The sequence below is a fragment of the Oncorhynchus mykiss genome, chromosome 2 (genome assembly GCF_057628025.1).
Source record: "Oncorhynchus mykiss isolate SJ-2025 chromosome 2, ASM5762802v1, whole genome shotgun sequence".
NCBI lineage: Eukaryota > Metazoa > Chordata > Actinopteri > Salmoniformes > Salmonidae > Oncorhynchus > Oncorhynchus mykiss.
In genome coordinates this window covers 86,571,386-86,586,798 of record NC_143023.1, presented here as the reverse complement: position 1 = coordinate 86,586,798, position 15,413 = coordinate 86,571,386, and the positions used below count along the sequence as shown (strand labels likewise).

The following is a 15,413-nucleotide window of genomic DNA, read 5'->3' as shown; positions in this document are numbered from 1 at the left end:
TCTCCCACCAAAGTCCCACCCCAGCTAATGCTTTTCAAAGCTGTTTCCTATAGTGGATAAACAACTATTCCATTTTCATCAAAAGGGATAGGTACTTGTGAAGGAGAATTAAAAATAGTCTCTAGTCCAAGTGAAGGCTTCTCCTTCACAGTACTGTAACTATTACTAATGGTGAACAGGACTAGCACAGGTCTGCAATGACAGTATCCTGTGAACTGTGATGAACTTGTCAAGAGTTGGAGCAGAAGATGCATACCCAAAGAAGGTTAACAGACTAATGACTCAAACTTGAAAAAAATGAACAAATAGCATTTCCACAGTAAATTCCCTCTGTGCTTTTCAACATTTGCATCAACAATATTTGTCTTCCCTACCCAGCTTACACATACTTCTACAAGCGCTCCAGGGACTGGAGGTTTGATAACCAGAAGATGAAGGATGACCCAGACTACCCCAGATCCATCGTGTTTAGCTACAGATTTCCGTGAATGTCCTTATAAAACAGAGTGGTGGTGCGTGAATGTCTAACAGTTGTGTGTTCTGTAAACACAAGACCACCGTCTCCCACTGTGTCTTTCCTCTAGTCTACCCCCTCGACCACAACAGCCCAGACTTTATCCACAAAGGGGAAACATTTGATAGACTCCCTCGGGCGAGATTAAATGCGGGGGTTATTATCATATACATCGTGCACATATTTAGGAAGGGTTAAAGCCTGATAGAACAGAGCTGGGTCTGGGTTACATTTCTCAGATGTTGCTAATTTAGTTGTTTTGGGTGCAGAGCCAGGTAGGGGTTAGGAGGAATGCCAGCATTTCCTTTGCCCAAGTTAGAGTTCTAACAGGCTTGCTCATGTAGCCATACTACCCGGCTCACATGACTTCCTTGAAGGGCGGCTAGTCAAGCGCCGATCTGGAGATCTGTTTTGAACAGCACGTGCAAATAAATGGGAGCGCTGTAAAATCTGTGGAATGACGTCTCACATAGGCAACGCGCACACACGCATCGAAACGTTTCACTACGTTATCTAGAGTAGACAACTCAAAAATAGTTTGCCCCCACGTTTACATTTGAAATTCAATGCCACTTGTGTGCAATACACGTAATCACTAGCGAGGTTTCCATCTAATTTGCAACATGTTTTCATGCAAATATTCTAAAATGTGCTTTAAAAAAAATTGTATTTCCCACCAGAAATAAATTTCTATCAATCAGATTTATTGAGGATAGAAGTCTGTGAGCGATGGTGTAGTGCACATAACAATTACTTTTGTGGTTAAATTCCCATTTTACATTTGAAAAATACAAGTTAAATGGCTTTCCATCGATGGTTTTGTCACAAAATCTGTTATATAGCAAATGGGGTCTTGGCACGTGCGCTCCAGACAACAGCTGGCAAATACAGTTCGGACAGGCTAACTACATTATGAAATGACGTATAAGAGCAATATCCATTACACAATGCAGATAGCCCGGTTAGCCAATGTGCGGGAGCACTGGTTGGTCGGCCCAATTGAGGTAGTATGTACATGAATGTATAGTTAAAGTGACTATGCGTATATGATAAACAGAGTAACAGCAGCGTAACAAGAGGGGTTGGTGGGGGCACACAATGCAAATAGTCCGGGTAGCTATTTGATTACCTGTTCAGGAGTCTAATGGCTTGGGGTAAAAACTGTTGAGAAGCCTTTTTGTCCTAGACTTGGCACTCCGGTACCGCTTGCCATGCGGTATAGAGAGAACAGTCTATGACTTGGGTGGCTGGGGTCTTTGACCATTTTTATAGCCTTCCTCTGACAACGCCTGGTGTAGAGGTCCTGGATGGCAGGCAGCTTAGCCCCAGTGATGTAATGGGCCGTACGCACTACCCTCTGTAGTGCCTTGCGGTCAGAGGCCGAGCAATTGCCATACCAGGCAGTGATTCAACCAGTCAGGATGCTCTCGATGTTGCAGCTGTAGAACCTTTTGAGGATCTCAGGACCCATGCCAAATCCTTTTAGTTTCCTGAGGGGGAATAGGCTTTGTCGTGCCCTCTTCACAACTGTCTTGGTGTGTTTGGACCATTCTAGTTTGTTGTTGATGTGGACACCAAAGAACTTGAAGCTCTCAACATGCTCCACTACAGCCCTGTCGATGAGAATGGAGGAGTGCTCGGTCCTCCTTTTCCTGTAGTCCACAATCATCTCCTTAGTCTTGGTTACGTTGAGGGTTAGGTTGTTATTCTGGCACCACCCAGCCAGGTCTCTGACCTCCTCCCTATATGCTGTCTCGTCGTTGTCGGTGCAAACTTAATGATGGTATTGGAGTCGTGCCTGGCCATGCAGTCATGGGTGAACAGGGAGTACAGGAGGGGACTGAGCACACACCCCTGTGGAGCTGTGTTGAGGATCAGCATGGCAGATGTGTTTTCATTCCTACCCTCACCACCTGGGGGCGGCCCGTCAGGAAGTCCAGGATCCAGTTGCAGAGGGAGGTGTTTAGTCCCAGGGTCCTTAGCTTAGTGATGAGCTTTGAGGGTACTATGGTGTTGAACGCTGAGCTGTAGTCAATGAATAGCATTCTCACATAAGTGTTCCTACCTACCCTCACCACCTGGGGGCAGCCCTAGAGTAGAGCAGAGTACCCTAGTGTAACAGATGTGAAACGGCTAGCTTAGTTAGCGTGGGCGCTAAATAGCGTTTCAATCAGTGACGTCACTTGCTCTGAGACCTTGAAGTAGTAGTTCCCCTTGCTCTGCAAGGGCCGCGGCTTTTGTGGAGCGATGGGTAACGACGCTTCGTAGGCGTCAGTTGTTGATGTGTGCAGAAGGTCCCTGGTTCGCGCCCGGGTATGGGCGAGGGACGGTTTAAAAATTATACTGTTACATTGATGCTGTTGACCCGGATTACTGGTTGCTGCGGAAAAAGGAGGAAGGTCAAAAGGGGGGTGAGTGTAACAGATGTGAAACGGCTAGCTTAGTTAGCGTGGGCGCTAAATAGCGTTTCAATCAGTGACGTCACTTGCTCTGAGACCTTGAAGTAGTAGTTCCCCTTGCTCTGCAAGGGCCGCGGCTTTTGTGGAGCGATGGGTAACGATGCTTCGAGGGTGACTGTTGATGTGTGCAGAAGGTCCCTAGTTCGCGCCCGGGTATGGGCGAGGGGACGGTCTAAACTTGTACTGTTACACTAGCAGAGCTATAGTACCCTAGCAGAGCTATAGCCTATGCAGACTAGTAGGCCTAGGCCATCTCCATTGGAAGACCATAACATTTTTTGACAAACATTGTGAAATTAAAATTCCCTAAATTATCAACCTCTCTATTAAGCCATGTCTCTCCCTGCAACGTTTGTTCTTCTGAATAGGAGGGGTTCTTCAATTGACTGGTGCAATTAGGTTGCTGATAGGCTGGGAAAGATGGGGTGACTTCATTTCTGTGCTTGGCCAATGAGGTTACTCGATGGAAGTTGGGGCGCTCTGAGGGAAATGAAGGTGTGTGACTGGGGGTAGGCTTATTGCTCAGATACAAATAAACAGGTGTTTTACATTCAGGTAATCACCTAGGTCTATGGTAATTACAGCTCCAGGCCTTTCGATCTGTTGAGTATATAAGGCTACGTTTTTTTTTTGTATTCTTCAGACAGGGCTATGTTACTTTGACCTTCCAGTAATTCAAGTCAGTACAAAAATAAATATATATTTTGGAAACAGATTGCAAATAACCAATGGCGCTCAAATTCAACTTGAAGGTGTGTAGATACTGTTATGCTTGTATTGAAAGAAAAGGACACGTTTAGAAACTACAATATAGAAAATGAATTAAACCTGTTAAATGTCATGTAGGTTAATTGCTGTGGAATTTACCAGGTATTTTTGGTCCTCGTCATTTTCTGCTGTGACTGTGTCCTTGGTGAGAAACACATTTGTCTGATTTTCTATAGCTTGCGAGTATTTACTTGATCATTTCATAAGTGGCCTCCATTGATGTCATTGTTTTCTCTCAGGAATATGCACTGTCACACACTGCACTGACACAACCAAGTGTTTGCTATCCCTCGACAAAAGCAACTGCAAATGTGCTGTTGGCTACTATGGAGACCTGTGTGACAAAGGTTTAAACATTTTGGTAGACCAGAATAACTACAATAGTTCTATTGGAATTTGTTCTAAAACTGTTTTAATTTATTTTAGTTGCTACCATCAATGTCATGTGTGGCAAAGACTACATTACTATCATGGTGAATGAGGACTTTTTCCAGTACTACAAAGTACCTATGGAATCTCTGCACTTGAAGAATGAGTCTTGTCGTGCCCAAAAGGAGGTTATGTCTGATGTCCCATACTACATTGTGCGGATATCAAAGGATCAGTACGTTTCCTGTGGCGGTAAACCACTGGAGGTAAGTATGATTCATCCCACACTTCATATTATCCTTTGATAATCCTGTCTCAGAAAAGGCCTAATCTCAAGGCTCAACACTGATCTATAGTTGTCATGCGCCGATTTGAGGGCAGGAGTTTTTACCCTTGTTATCGCAGCAAGTCCAAGTGGTGACTTATTTATGAAGCTGGAAGTTTGTTTTTACTGGCATTGTGCTCTCTCTTTTTACAACAGAAAAACATCACTCACATTGCATACGCCTTAACTCTCATGTCGGCCCCTCAAGTCTATGGAAATATAATAAGAGACCCAATGATAAAAATTGAGTACACGTGTATCTACCCATACATCCGCACTGTCAGTTTGCCGTACCCCATCATCCCCTTCTCTAGGTAAGGCCCACTCTCTAAAAATGGACTTGATCACAACTTAATGTACTTAAAGTTTGTCTTGGTCTATTACTGGAACGACCTAACAAGTAGACTCACTTGAGATGCAATTTGTCACATTGCCTTATTTGATACTCGGGTTTCCTCTCCAGGAACAATTCTGGGCTCTAGTTTGAGCCTGTACAATAGGTCCAGGAGTTATTCTTGCTAGTCTGACATTACTGATGTTCCAGCTGTTGATGGTGTTAAGGGTAAATGTTACACTAATCTTGGTTATTATTTCTCAATTCCCTTCGTGAAAGCCACCACTGTCTTGTAACCCTCCATGGCTAGTTGTAGGTGGTTGGTTGGAATTTAGAAAATGCTGTTTATTTCACTTTTGCCATGTGACGCAATCTTGATTTCAATTATTCTCATTGATTGAGACAGGTGGGTGTCCACACAAGTGCTGCATGTCATGAGTGTGACTCAGAAATAAAGCTTTGTGTTGAATGACACTTGTCTGTCTCAATGGGAGAAGATTTGAAATGGGGAAGATAGTGGCATACACCGTTGTTGCATTACTTCCTTGAGGATAATTGACTTTAACTGGGCATTTTCTAAATTCCAACAAACCACCTGCACCTAGCCGTGAACTTTTAGAAGACAGTTGTGGCTTTCAAGTGGGGCATTGAGGAATATTCACTTAGTGAGTGTTGGTAGAATATTTTGCTTACCCTTAATTTGTTTTATTTTTACCTTTTATTAATACTAAATACTTCCTAGGTAGCAACGGCTATTAATACTACCTAGGTAGCAACCGCTATCCGCCATCTGGGACAGCGAGTAATGTCGGACTAACCACTGATTTATAAGCAGGAGTTCTTTCGGTTCAGGTAATGTGGATATGACAAGCATTTCTCTCACAGTAATCCTGTGCTGTTTTGGTTCAGTGAGACTGTGATGCGGATGGGTGAGTTGGATGCCAAGGTGGAGATGGCCCTCTTCACAGATCACACCTACACAGAGGCGTTCCAAAGCTCACCGCTGATCCACCTCCGGGACAGGGTGTATGTGGAGATCAAGGTCGTGGAGCTGGAGGACGTCTTCCACTTGAGGGTGAATGAATGCTGGGCCACACAGTCCCCCAAACCCAACCAGACAGCGCTGTTCACACCCTGCTGCGCAATGGGTGAGTGGACAATCAACATTTATCCCTGGGAACATGTACGCCTACTTCTGCTCTTGAAACATGGCATGAACAAATCATTTAGCATGCTGTGAGCAATTCAGTTGAGCTGAGCTCAATTTGGCATGTCCGACTAATTGTGGCAGATCAGTGTTAAATTTGATGAAGGTCTTGGATTTATTCAACCCAAGACACTCCCCCCCCCCTCACAGGTGTGTGAATGACGACACTGTCACCTTTCTCAATACGACAATGGGCGCCAATGGAGAGGCCTCAACCATCCGGTACAGCTTTGACATGTTCCGCTTTGTTGTGGAGCCTCATGACCTGTACCTGCACTGCACAGTGCGCTTGTGCTCCCTGGACGATGACGAACCCTGCATTCCTGTAAGTTCACTGGCCTTTGGTGCAGCGGGCTAAGGCACTGCATAGCGGTGCTAGCTGTGTCACTACAGATCCTGGTTCGATTCCAGGTTTTGTCGCCGCGAACGGGAGACCCATGAGGCGGCGCACAATTGGCCCAGTGTTGTCCGGGTTAGGGGAGGGTTTGGCTGGCCGGGTTGTCCTTGTCCCATCGTGCTCTAGCGACTCCTGTGGCAGGCCGGGCACAATGCACACTGACACGGTCGCCAGGTGTACGGTGTTTCCTTCGACGCGTTGGTGCGACTGACTTCCGGGTTAAGTAAGCATTGTCAAGAAGCAGTGCGGCTCGGCGGGGTTGTGTTTCGGAGGACGCACAGCTCTCGCCCTTCGCCTCTCCCCAGTCCGTACGGGAGTCGCAGCAATGGGACTAGACTGTAACTACCACTTGGATACAATGAAATTGGGATGACAAAAGGGGTTAAAAATGCTCAAATATTATTTCTATTCATGAAGAAAATGCCTTTTCAGAAGTTGGCATGGCATACAAGATTGTCTTTTATTAATGCTTTACTGCTACAGGAGTGCAAATCTATAACCAAGAGGGCAGCAGTGCGTGGAGACCCAACTCAAGGTCTACTGTCATATGGACCAATCAGGATTGACATACCAGACCGACCCCAATCTAGTAAGGATTTGTGTTTCGTTATCTACGTAAGATTAAAATATATTTTCTTACCGGCTCAAATGTCCTTGCCCTTGCTCACTCTACTTGCCTGCATTTTTTTTAAATGATTGTGACGTAGACCAGAGGGCTATACTACAAAAGCTCAACATGGGTATATGTTTTTGGTTGAGTCATTCTTTCACTTTTCAAAATGGTTATGTAAGATTTTTTAGGCACGTTAGCTGGCTAAATCATTGATCCTACATTGTAGTATACCCCTCTGGCCTCATGTTGCAGTTGAGGCAGGGTGGTGTGAGGTGTTTTCAACAGTCTTGACTTTGTTCCAGATCTGCTGCTGCTGCTGATTCCTGTGGCTGGCATCTGGGTCCTGGGCCTCTTCCTCCTCGCCCTAATCACCATCGCTAAGGCAGGAAACCGACGACTGTCACAGCTAGCAAACCGCTGACATCCAACTTGAATAAAAATAATAATTTCTATGACAATTAAATGAGTCCCTCTCTGCAAAAATGTTGTGCCTTTGACATTTTATAAACATGACTTACCACAGAGCTCTGAGCATTCAGCCCTGTAGTTCAATGTGGCTGTGGGTTACAAGTTCAAACATGAGTTACTGGTTTAAATCATAACTGGTCTCATCAAAAACCAACTCCTATTATAGTGTCACTCGATTTGATCAAATGGTGTAGTGATTCTTAGCTATCAGCAGATGGCAATAGGAGCCAACTGAGGGGTCAGTCTATAATTCATCCCCAGGGGGAGGGGAGTTTAGTTTCAAGAGAAATTGCTTTGTCTAATAGACTTCCCACAGTATCTAGGCTACATTAACTTTCCTCCCGATTTTCTCTAGCAGAGTCACTGTTCTGTTTGTATTCTCAGACGGCAGTGAGTTTATTGGACTATCAATGTAATCCAGGATGGCATGCGGTGGTTTAACTAAAATCTAACAGACCTTCTGGATACTTGGAAGTAACTTGTAAGACAATTGTATTTTGTTTGAGGGTATCCTCCACAATTACGTTCTGAGTATAGTACGGCTACATCTTACCAAGAACAAAACATGACGCTTGACACCTTTTTTCTCTCTACTCTTCCCTCGTCGTGCAGGAAAGCTATTGACTGAAGGGGAAGTAGGTAACACACTAACGTGTCAGAAATGCTGTTCTTACCTTTAGCTCGTGTGGGCCATTAGGAACTGGGCATAAATGGACAACTGACTCAGGCCTTAAATAACCCATGATCACATATTTGGGGATAATTTCTACCAGTTCTAACCCGAGCTGTTTCGCAAACGATCCGATTTCAGCGCGCCACGACCCAATGCCCAGTGGTTGAACTGCAGAGAGAACTTGAACACAAACTGGATTTTGAACTCAACCAAAGAGTTTGACTATGCAGTCACATAGCAGATCACTCATCACTTGACGGCAATTTTCAATCACATCTGAATGACAGTCCATTGCACGGGCGAACGAGGCTGCATAAAAATGGCATCTCTGGAGAAGCGCTTCTCCGGGGCTGTGGAAACAAATAATGGCCTCAATCGTCTTGCTCTTGTGCAACAGGCTTGTTACCAATGCGGACGAAGGCCATTTCAACGCAGAGGTACAGTATGTTGTATACGTGTGTCCTTTAATGTCAAAATACGGACGTTTTTATGGTGCGTAAATATGTAGAATTGTGGCCATCGCCTTATGAACTTAGTTTCCTTTAACTGAAACGTTGCATGACCATGATCTCTATTATCCTGGTCAGGTAATCTAAACTGATCTTGCATTTTATGTGATCTAATGACTTATCATGCGCTGATTCATGGACATATTTGATGCACACATGTATGACCCTTTTCCAATAATGGATATTGGGCAACATTCCCACTTCATGCATGGCAGGCATATTATTAGGAGTAATTGTGTGTTGTGTAAAAGTTTGACCTCCAGGGTTAAACCCTATTTACATGCTTGTAAACCACAATGTGTTCCTCATCTACTGTACTGCTTATCATGCAGGCATGTTGTGAAGATTTCCAGAATGAGCACTCTGAGTCACCATTTTGGTGGCCTGAAGCTGCTTTTATTTCTCTCTCTCTCTTGCCCTCTCTGTGTGTGTGTGTGTATGGGTCTATGTGTGCAGGTGTGCAGTGCATGCTTGTTTACAGAGAAAGTATGAGCTCTCTGGTTGTGCTCAGTGGGCCCATTTGTTTTTAAATTCCCCTGTCAAGGCTTTTGCAAGGCAAGCTCTCTGTGCTGTCTTGGCTGGGTCTCTTGTTTCCATTGGATTATCAATGGTATATTAATATTGTACGCCAGACTTTACAGCCAGGCACACGTCTGCTTGTGGCTATATTAATGGTATATATTGTACAGTCGAATTTAGACGGTTTATGTAGAATTTTTGTAATTTACATGGATTAAAATCTGTATATCAGTGTTTTGTTTTGGGTTAAATGCTTACTTTCCAAAGCTTTTACTCTTACACCCAATGACGTCTGCTCTATCCTATTATCTGTTGGGCCGACCCTGTGGTTATCTAAACTGCCAATAAGAAGGTGTGACTCAAAGAGTAATGCCATGAAGTAATAGAAACCATCTGTTTCTCTGTCCTCTCTCTATATATTTTAACTGCTCTCCTTTTGATGTTGCTCTCAATTCTCTTGTCTCTCTATTTGTCTCTCTTTCTCTAGCTCTCACGCCATCTATCTATCTCTGTTGTATAATTGTAGTGGTGGTTGCGGAGGTTTGGCTACCTGTCTCAAGCCAGCAGACAGATGTCAACCATGCAGTCCTCTCAAATTCTGCCCAATGCCGTCAGTGACATGCAGCGCTTCTATGGCCTAGAGCTCACTGGAGAGATGGACCCTGCCACACTGAAGTATGGATGCCACTGGCAGCCTCAGTTATACTGTACAGACTGATAGAAACTAAATTGATAATGATGTCAAGATAATGTAATAATGTACAGTCATGATTACAATATAGAGCTATTCTGAGACAGAGAAAAGTTGCACCTCCTGGTCTAGCACTGTGGAACCACTCTAGCCTTAAATGAACAATGTATCTGATCCTATATATCTATGTGTTTATCTGGGCTCTATTCAATTGTGTTTTTCACTCCCCTTTTAGGGCCATGAGAAGGCCTCGCTGTGGAGTCCCAGACAAATCTGTTGAGCAGGCTGAGAATGGTGTGAGGCGGAAACGCTACGCTCTCACTGGCCAGAAGTGGGACAAGAACCTTCTGACTTACAGGTGTGTGGTAGGCCTATGTATGCTGGGGGATTCTAAGAAAACCATGTAGGGAATCTCAAACAGATTTCCCCCTGACTGGCGTGCAAAGCGTCAGTATAAACAACACTGCAATGAGACCTGAATTCCCATATGTGTATAGACCACTGACAACCTACGTAATTTGTAATGACCCTCTGTATATACACTACCGGTGAAAAATATATTTTCTATTTGAGATTCTTCAAAGTAGCCACCCTTTGCCTTGATGACAGCTTTGAACACTCTTGGCATTCTCTCAACCAGCTTCACCTGGAATGCTTTTCCAAGGAGTTCCCACATATGCTGAGCACATATTGGCTGCTTTTCCTTCACTCTGCGGTCCGACTCATCCCAAACCATCTTAATTTGGTTGAGGTCAGGGGATTGCGGAGGCCAGGTCATGTGATGCAGCACTCCATCACTCTCTTTCTTGGTAAAATAGCCCTTACACAGCCTGGAGGTGTGGTGGGTCATTGTCCTGTTGTAAAACAAATTATCGTCCCACTAAGCCCAAACCAGATGGGATGGTGTATTGCTGCAGAATGCTGTGGTAGCCATGCTTGTTAAGTGTGCCTTGAATTCTAAATAAATCCCAGACAGTCTCGCCTTTAAAACACCCCCACACCATAACACCTCCTTCTCCATGCTGTAGGGTGGAAAATACACATGCGGAGATCATCCATTCACCCACACCGCGTCTCACAAAGACACGGCTGTTGGAAACAAAAATCTCAAATTTGGACTCCAAACCAAAGGACATATTTCTACTGGTCTAATGTCCATTGCTCATGTTTCTTGGCCCAAGCACGTTTCTTCTTATTATTGGTGTCCTTTAGTAGTGGTTTCTTTGCAGCAATTCAACCATGAATAACTGATTAACACAGTCTCCTCTGAACAGTTGATGTTGAGATGTGTCTGTTACTTGAACTCTGAAGCATTTATTTGGGCAGCAATTTCTGAGGCTGGTAACTCTAATGAACTTATCCTCTGCAGCAGAGGTAACTCTGGTAACATTCCTGTGGCATTCCTCATGATAGCCAGTTTCATCATAGCGCTTGATGGTTTTTGCAACTTTCAATGTTCTTGAAATTGACCTATTTTCCGTATTGACTGACAGTAATAATGGACTGTCGTTTCTCTTTGCTTATTTGAGCTGTTCTTGCCAAAATATGGACTTGGTCATTGACCAAATAGGGCTATCTTCTGTATACCACCCCTACCTTTTCACAACATAACTGATTGGCTCAAATGCATTAAGAAGGAAAGAAATTCCACAAATTAACTTTTAAGAAGGCACACCTGTTAATTTAAATGCATTCCAGGTGACTACCTCATGAAGCTGACGGAGAGACTGCCAAGAGTGTGCAAAGCTGTCATCAAGGCTAAGGGTGGCTATTTGAAGAATCTCAAATGTAAAATATATTTTGATTTGTTTAACCATTTTTTTGGTTACTACATGATTCCATATGTGTTATTTCATAGTTTTGATGTCTTTACTATTATTCTACAATGTAGAAAATAGTAAAAAATAAATCAAGAAAAACCCTTGAATTAGTAGGTGTTCTAAAACTTTTGACCGGTAGTGTATGTGCTAAGAATATTTTGTCTTATCCTCAACCCCCTCTCCCAGCATTATGAACACCACCCCAAAGGTTGGTGAGGTTTGGACACTGGAGGCCATCCGCAGAGCTTTCGAGGTGTGGGAGCGCGTGACTCCACTGAGCTTTGAAGATGTTGCTTTCCAAGACATCACTAACAGCAGCCAGGACACGCTAGATATCATGCTGTTGTTTGCATCTGGTTTCCATGGAGACATGTCTCTGTTTGAGGGCGAGTGGGGGTCTCCGGCTCATGCCTACTACCCAGGGTCTGGGATGGGCGGAGACACGCACTTTGACGCTGATGAACCCTGGACCCTTGACAACCACGGTCCATCAGGTTAGATAGACATTTCGTCCCGTTTTCCCCCATTTCCCCCTCAATCACTATTACTGCTACTATTTCCTTGTTCAAAATGAATATCCTATTGATATCTTTTGATATTCTTTTTCTTTCTTTCTCCTCTTCCTATCTGTGTATGTGACCAATACCATTTTATTTCATTTTATTTACCCTACCATAACTGATCTCAACTGACTGACTGATGAGCTATCTTTTTAAATCTTAAATGTTATTGATAAATATCATTCATCTAGTCAAGGGAAAACAGATTTAGCCCTGAGTGTTAAAAGACCGAGACCTGAAGAAAAGGGCGTTTCTTGTGAGAGTCATTAGTCCTTTGTACCACACGGTTTCATGATCGTTTCGCACCGGTGACAGCGACTACCGGAAACCTGTCTCCAGGTGGGGCAAGGTCCCATCCTCTCCTAAAGGAGCCTTCCTCAGCGATGATGGCGGTGAGTGAGTTGTTATAGGGGATAATGGCTGTAAAAATGGAGGGAGGCTATAGATACTGAGCTGAGAGAGGAAAGGGTTTGGACCCATGGAATGCCTGGCAAAGGTTGTCTAACGCAGGTATCTCATAATTCCTCCTCTCCCACCAAAGTCCCACCCCAGCTAATGCTTTTCAAAGCTGTTTCCTATAGTGAATAAACAACTATGATGGTTAAATGTCTTCCAGATAAGTAGTTTTTCATTTTTCCATTTTCATCAAAAGGGATAGGTACTTGTGAAGGAGAATTAAAAATAGACTCTAGTCCAAGTGAAGGCTTCTCCTTCACAGTACTGTAACTATTACTAATGGTGAACAGGACTAGCACAGGTCTGCAATGACAGTATCCTGTGAAGTGTGATGAACTTGTCAAGAGTTGGAGCAGAAGATGCATACCCAAAGAAGGTTAACAGACTAATGACTCAAACTTGAAAAAAATGAACAAATAGCATTTCCACAGTAAATTCCCTCGGTGCTTTTCAACATTTGCATCAACAATATTTGTCTTCCCTACCCAGCTTACACATACTTCTACAAGGGCTCCAAGTACTGGAGGTTTGATAACCAGAAGATGAAGGATGACCCAGACTACCCCATATCCCCAGCGTGGACCCAGATACAGATGACACAGTTACAGGCCGCAAGTGGCCAACAGTGGACCAGCCAAAACCACAACCATCAGTTGGCTCAGTCCCGGATGAGGTGGACAGAGAGACCAATTAGGATTACACCAACGATGTGGATTAGGAACCTGATGCGAAGGACAAAGGGGTGGATGTGGTGGTGAGGATGGCTGAGAACGAGGCCAAGGTTATCACCCTGATCATAGTGACCGTGCCCCTGGTCCTGGTGCTGTTCATCCTACTATATCTATGCTATTATCAACACCCTGCAGAAGAAAGAGGCGCCCAGACTTTTGGTCCACTGCAAACGATCCCTGCAGGAGTGGGTTTGATCTGCTCCAGAAATGGATTCACATACACGCAAACACATACACACACCATACATAGGCACATTCCATTTGAACACATATGTACACACAAGCATTACATAACAATACAAGCACACAGTTTCCCTATCTTTCCTCCATGGTGCTTTACCCGATCTTGATTTAAGCCTGTTTATCACAGATAATATGCACTTTTAACGTCCTGTGTTTAGATTTTTATTAGTTGCGGTTGTAGTTTAAAGCGTGTTTAGCTACAGATTTCCGTGAATGTCCTTATAAAACAGAGTGGTGGTGCGTGAATGTCTAACAGTTGTGTGTTCTGTAAACACAAGACCACCGTCTCCCACTGTGTCTTTCCTCTAGTCTACCCCCTCGACCACAACAGCCCAGACTTTATCCACAAAGGGGAAACATTTGATAGACTCCCTCGGGCGAGATTAAATGCAGGGGTTATTATCATATACATCGTGCACATATTTAGGAAGGGTTAAAGCCTGATAGAACAGAGCTGGGTCTGGGTTACATTTCTCAGATGTTGCTAATTTAGTTGTTTTGGGTGCAGAGCCAGGTAGGGGTTAGGAGGAATGCCAGCATTTCCTTTGCCCAAGTTAGAGTTCTAACAGGCTTGCTCATGTAGCCATACTACCCGGCTCACATGACTTCCTTGAAGGGCGGCTAGTCAAGCGCCGATCTGGAGATCTGTTTTGAACAGCACGTGCAAATAAATGGGAGCACAGTAAAATCTGTGGAATGACGTCTCACATAGGCAACGCGCACACACGCATCGAAACGTTTCACTACGTTATCTAGAGTAGACAACTCAAAAATAGTTTCCCCCCACGTTTACATTTGAAATTCAATGCCACTTGTGTGCAATACACGTAATCACTAGCGAGGTTTCCATCTAATTTGCAACATGTTTTCATGCAAATATTCTAAAATGTGCTTTAAAAAAAATTGTATTTCCCACCAGAAATACATTTCTATCAATCAGATTTATTGAGGATAGAAGTCTGTGAGCGATGGTGTAGTGCACATAACAATTACTTTTGTGGTTAAATTCCCATTTTACATTTGAAAAATACAAGTTAAATGGGTTTCCATCGATGGTTTTGTCACAAAATCTGTTATATAGCAAATGGGGTCTTGGCACGTGCGCTCCAGACAACAGCTGGCAAATACAGTTCGGACAGGCTAACTACATTATGAAATGATGTATAAGAGCAATATCCATTACACAATGCAGATAGCCTGGTTAGCCAATGTGCGGGAGCACTGCTTGGTCGGCCCAATTGAGGTAGTATGTACATGAATGTATAGTTAAAGTGACTATGCATATATGATAAACAGAGTAACAGCAGCGTAACAAGAGGGGTTGGTGGGGGCACACAATGCAAATAGTCCGGGTAGCTATTTGATTACCTGTTCAGGAGTCTAATGGCTTGGGGTAAAAACTGTTGAGAAGCCTTTTTGTCCTAGACTTGGCACTCCGGTACCGCTTGCCATGCGGTATAGAGAGAACAGTCTATGACTTGGGTCTTTGACCATTTTTATAGCCTTCCTCTGACACCGCCTGGTGTAGAGGTCCTGGATGGCAGGCAGCTTAGCCCCAGTGATGTAATGGGCCGTACGCACTACCCTCTGTAGTGCCTTGCGGTCAGAGGCCGAGCAATTGCCATACCAGGCAGTGATTCAACCAGTCAGGATGCTCTCGATGTTGCAGCTGTAGAACCTTTTGAGGATCTCAGGACCCATGCCAAATCCTTTTAGTTTCCTGAGGGGGAATAGGCTTTGTCGTGCCCTCTTCACAA

General features: G+C 44.0%; 1 protein-coding gene and 1 pseudogene across 2 annotated transcripts; both read left to right on the top strand.

Moving 5' to 3' along the window:
• Nucleotides 1–3,596: 3,596 nt before the first annotated feature.
• On the top strand, nucleotides 3,597–7,469 carry LOC110502252 (zona pellucida glycoprotein D). The gene is given in 10 exon segments (XM_036957982.2): nucleotides 3,597–3,725; nucleotides 3,844–3,886; nucleotides 3,981–4,088; nucleotides 4,168–4,376; nucleotides 4,592–4,749; nucleotides 5,679–5,887; nucleotides 5,890–5,917; nucleotides 6,127–6,301; nucleotides 6,857–6,962; nucleotides 7,289–7,469. Coding segments are annotated over 10 exon segments (1,179 nt in total). The 5' UTR covers nucleotides 3,597–3,701; the 3' UTR covers nucleotides 7,408–7,469.
• A 281-nt stretch (nucleotides 7,470–7,750) lies between these two features.
• LOC149985269 (matrix metalloproteinase-15-like) lies at nucleotides 7,751–13,737 on the top strand (annotated as a pseudogene). The gene is made up of 6 exons (XR_016490532.1): nucleotides 7,751–8,564; nucleotides 9,682–9,830; nucleotides 10,082–10,204; nucleotides 11,853–12,176; nucleotides 12,521–12,618; nucleotides 13,172–13,737. The product of XR_016490532.1 is annotated as a matrix metalloproteinase-15-like (transcript).
• Nucleotides 13,738–15,413: the final 1,676 nt, after the last annotated feature.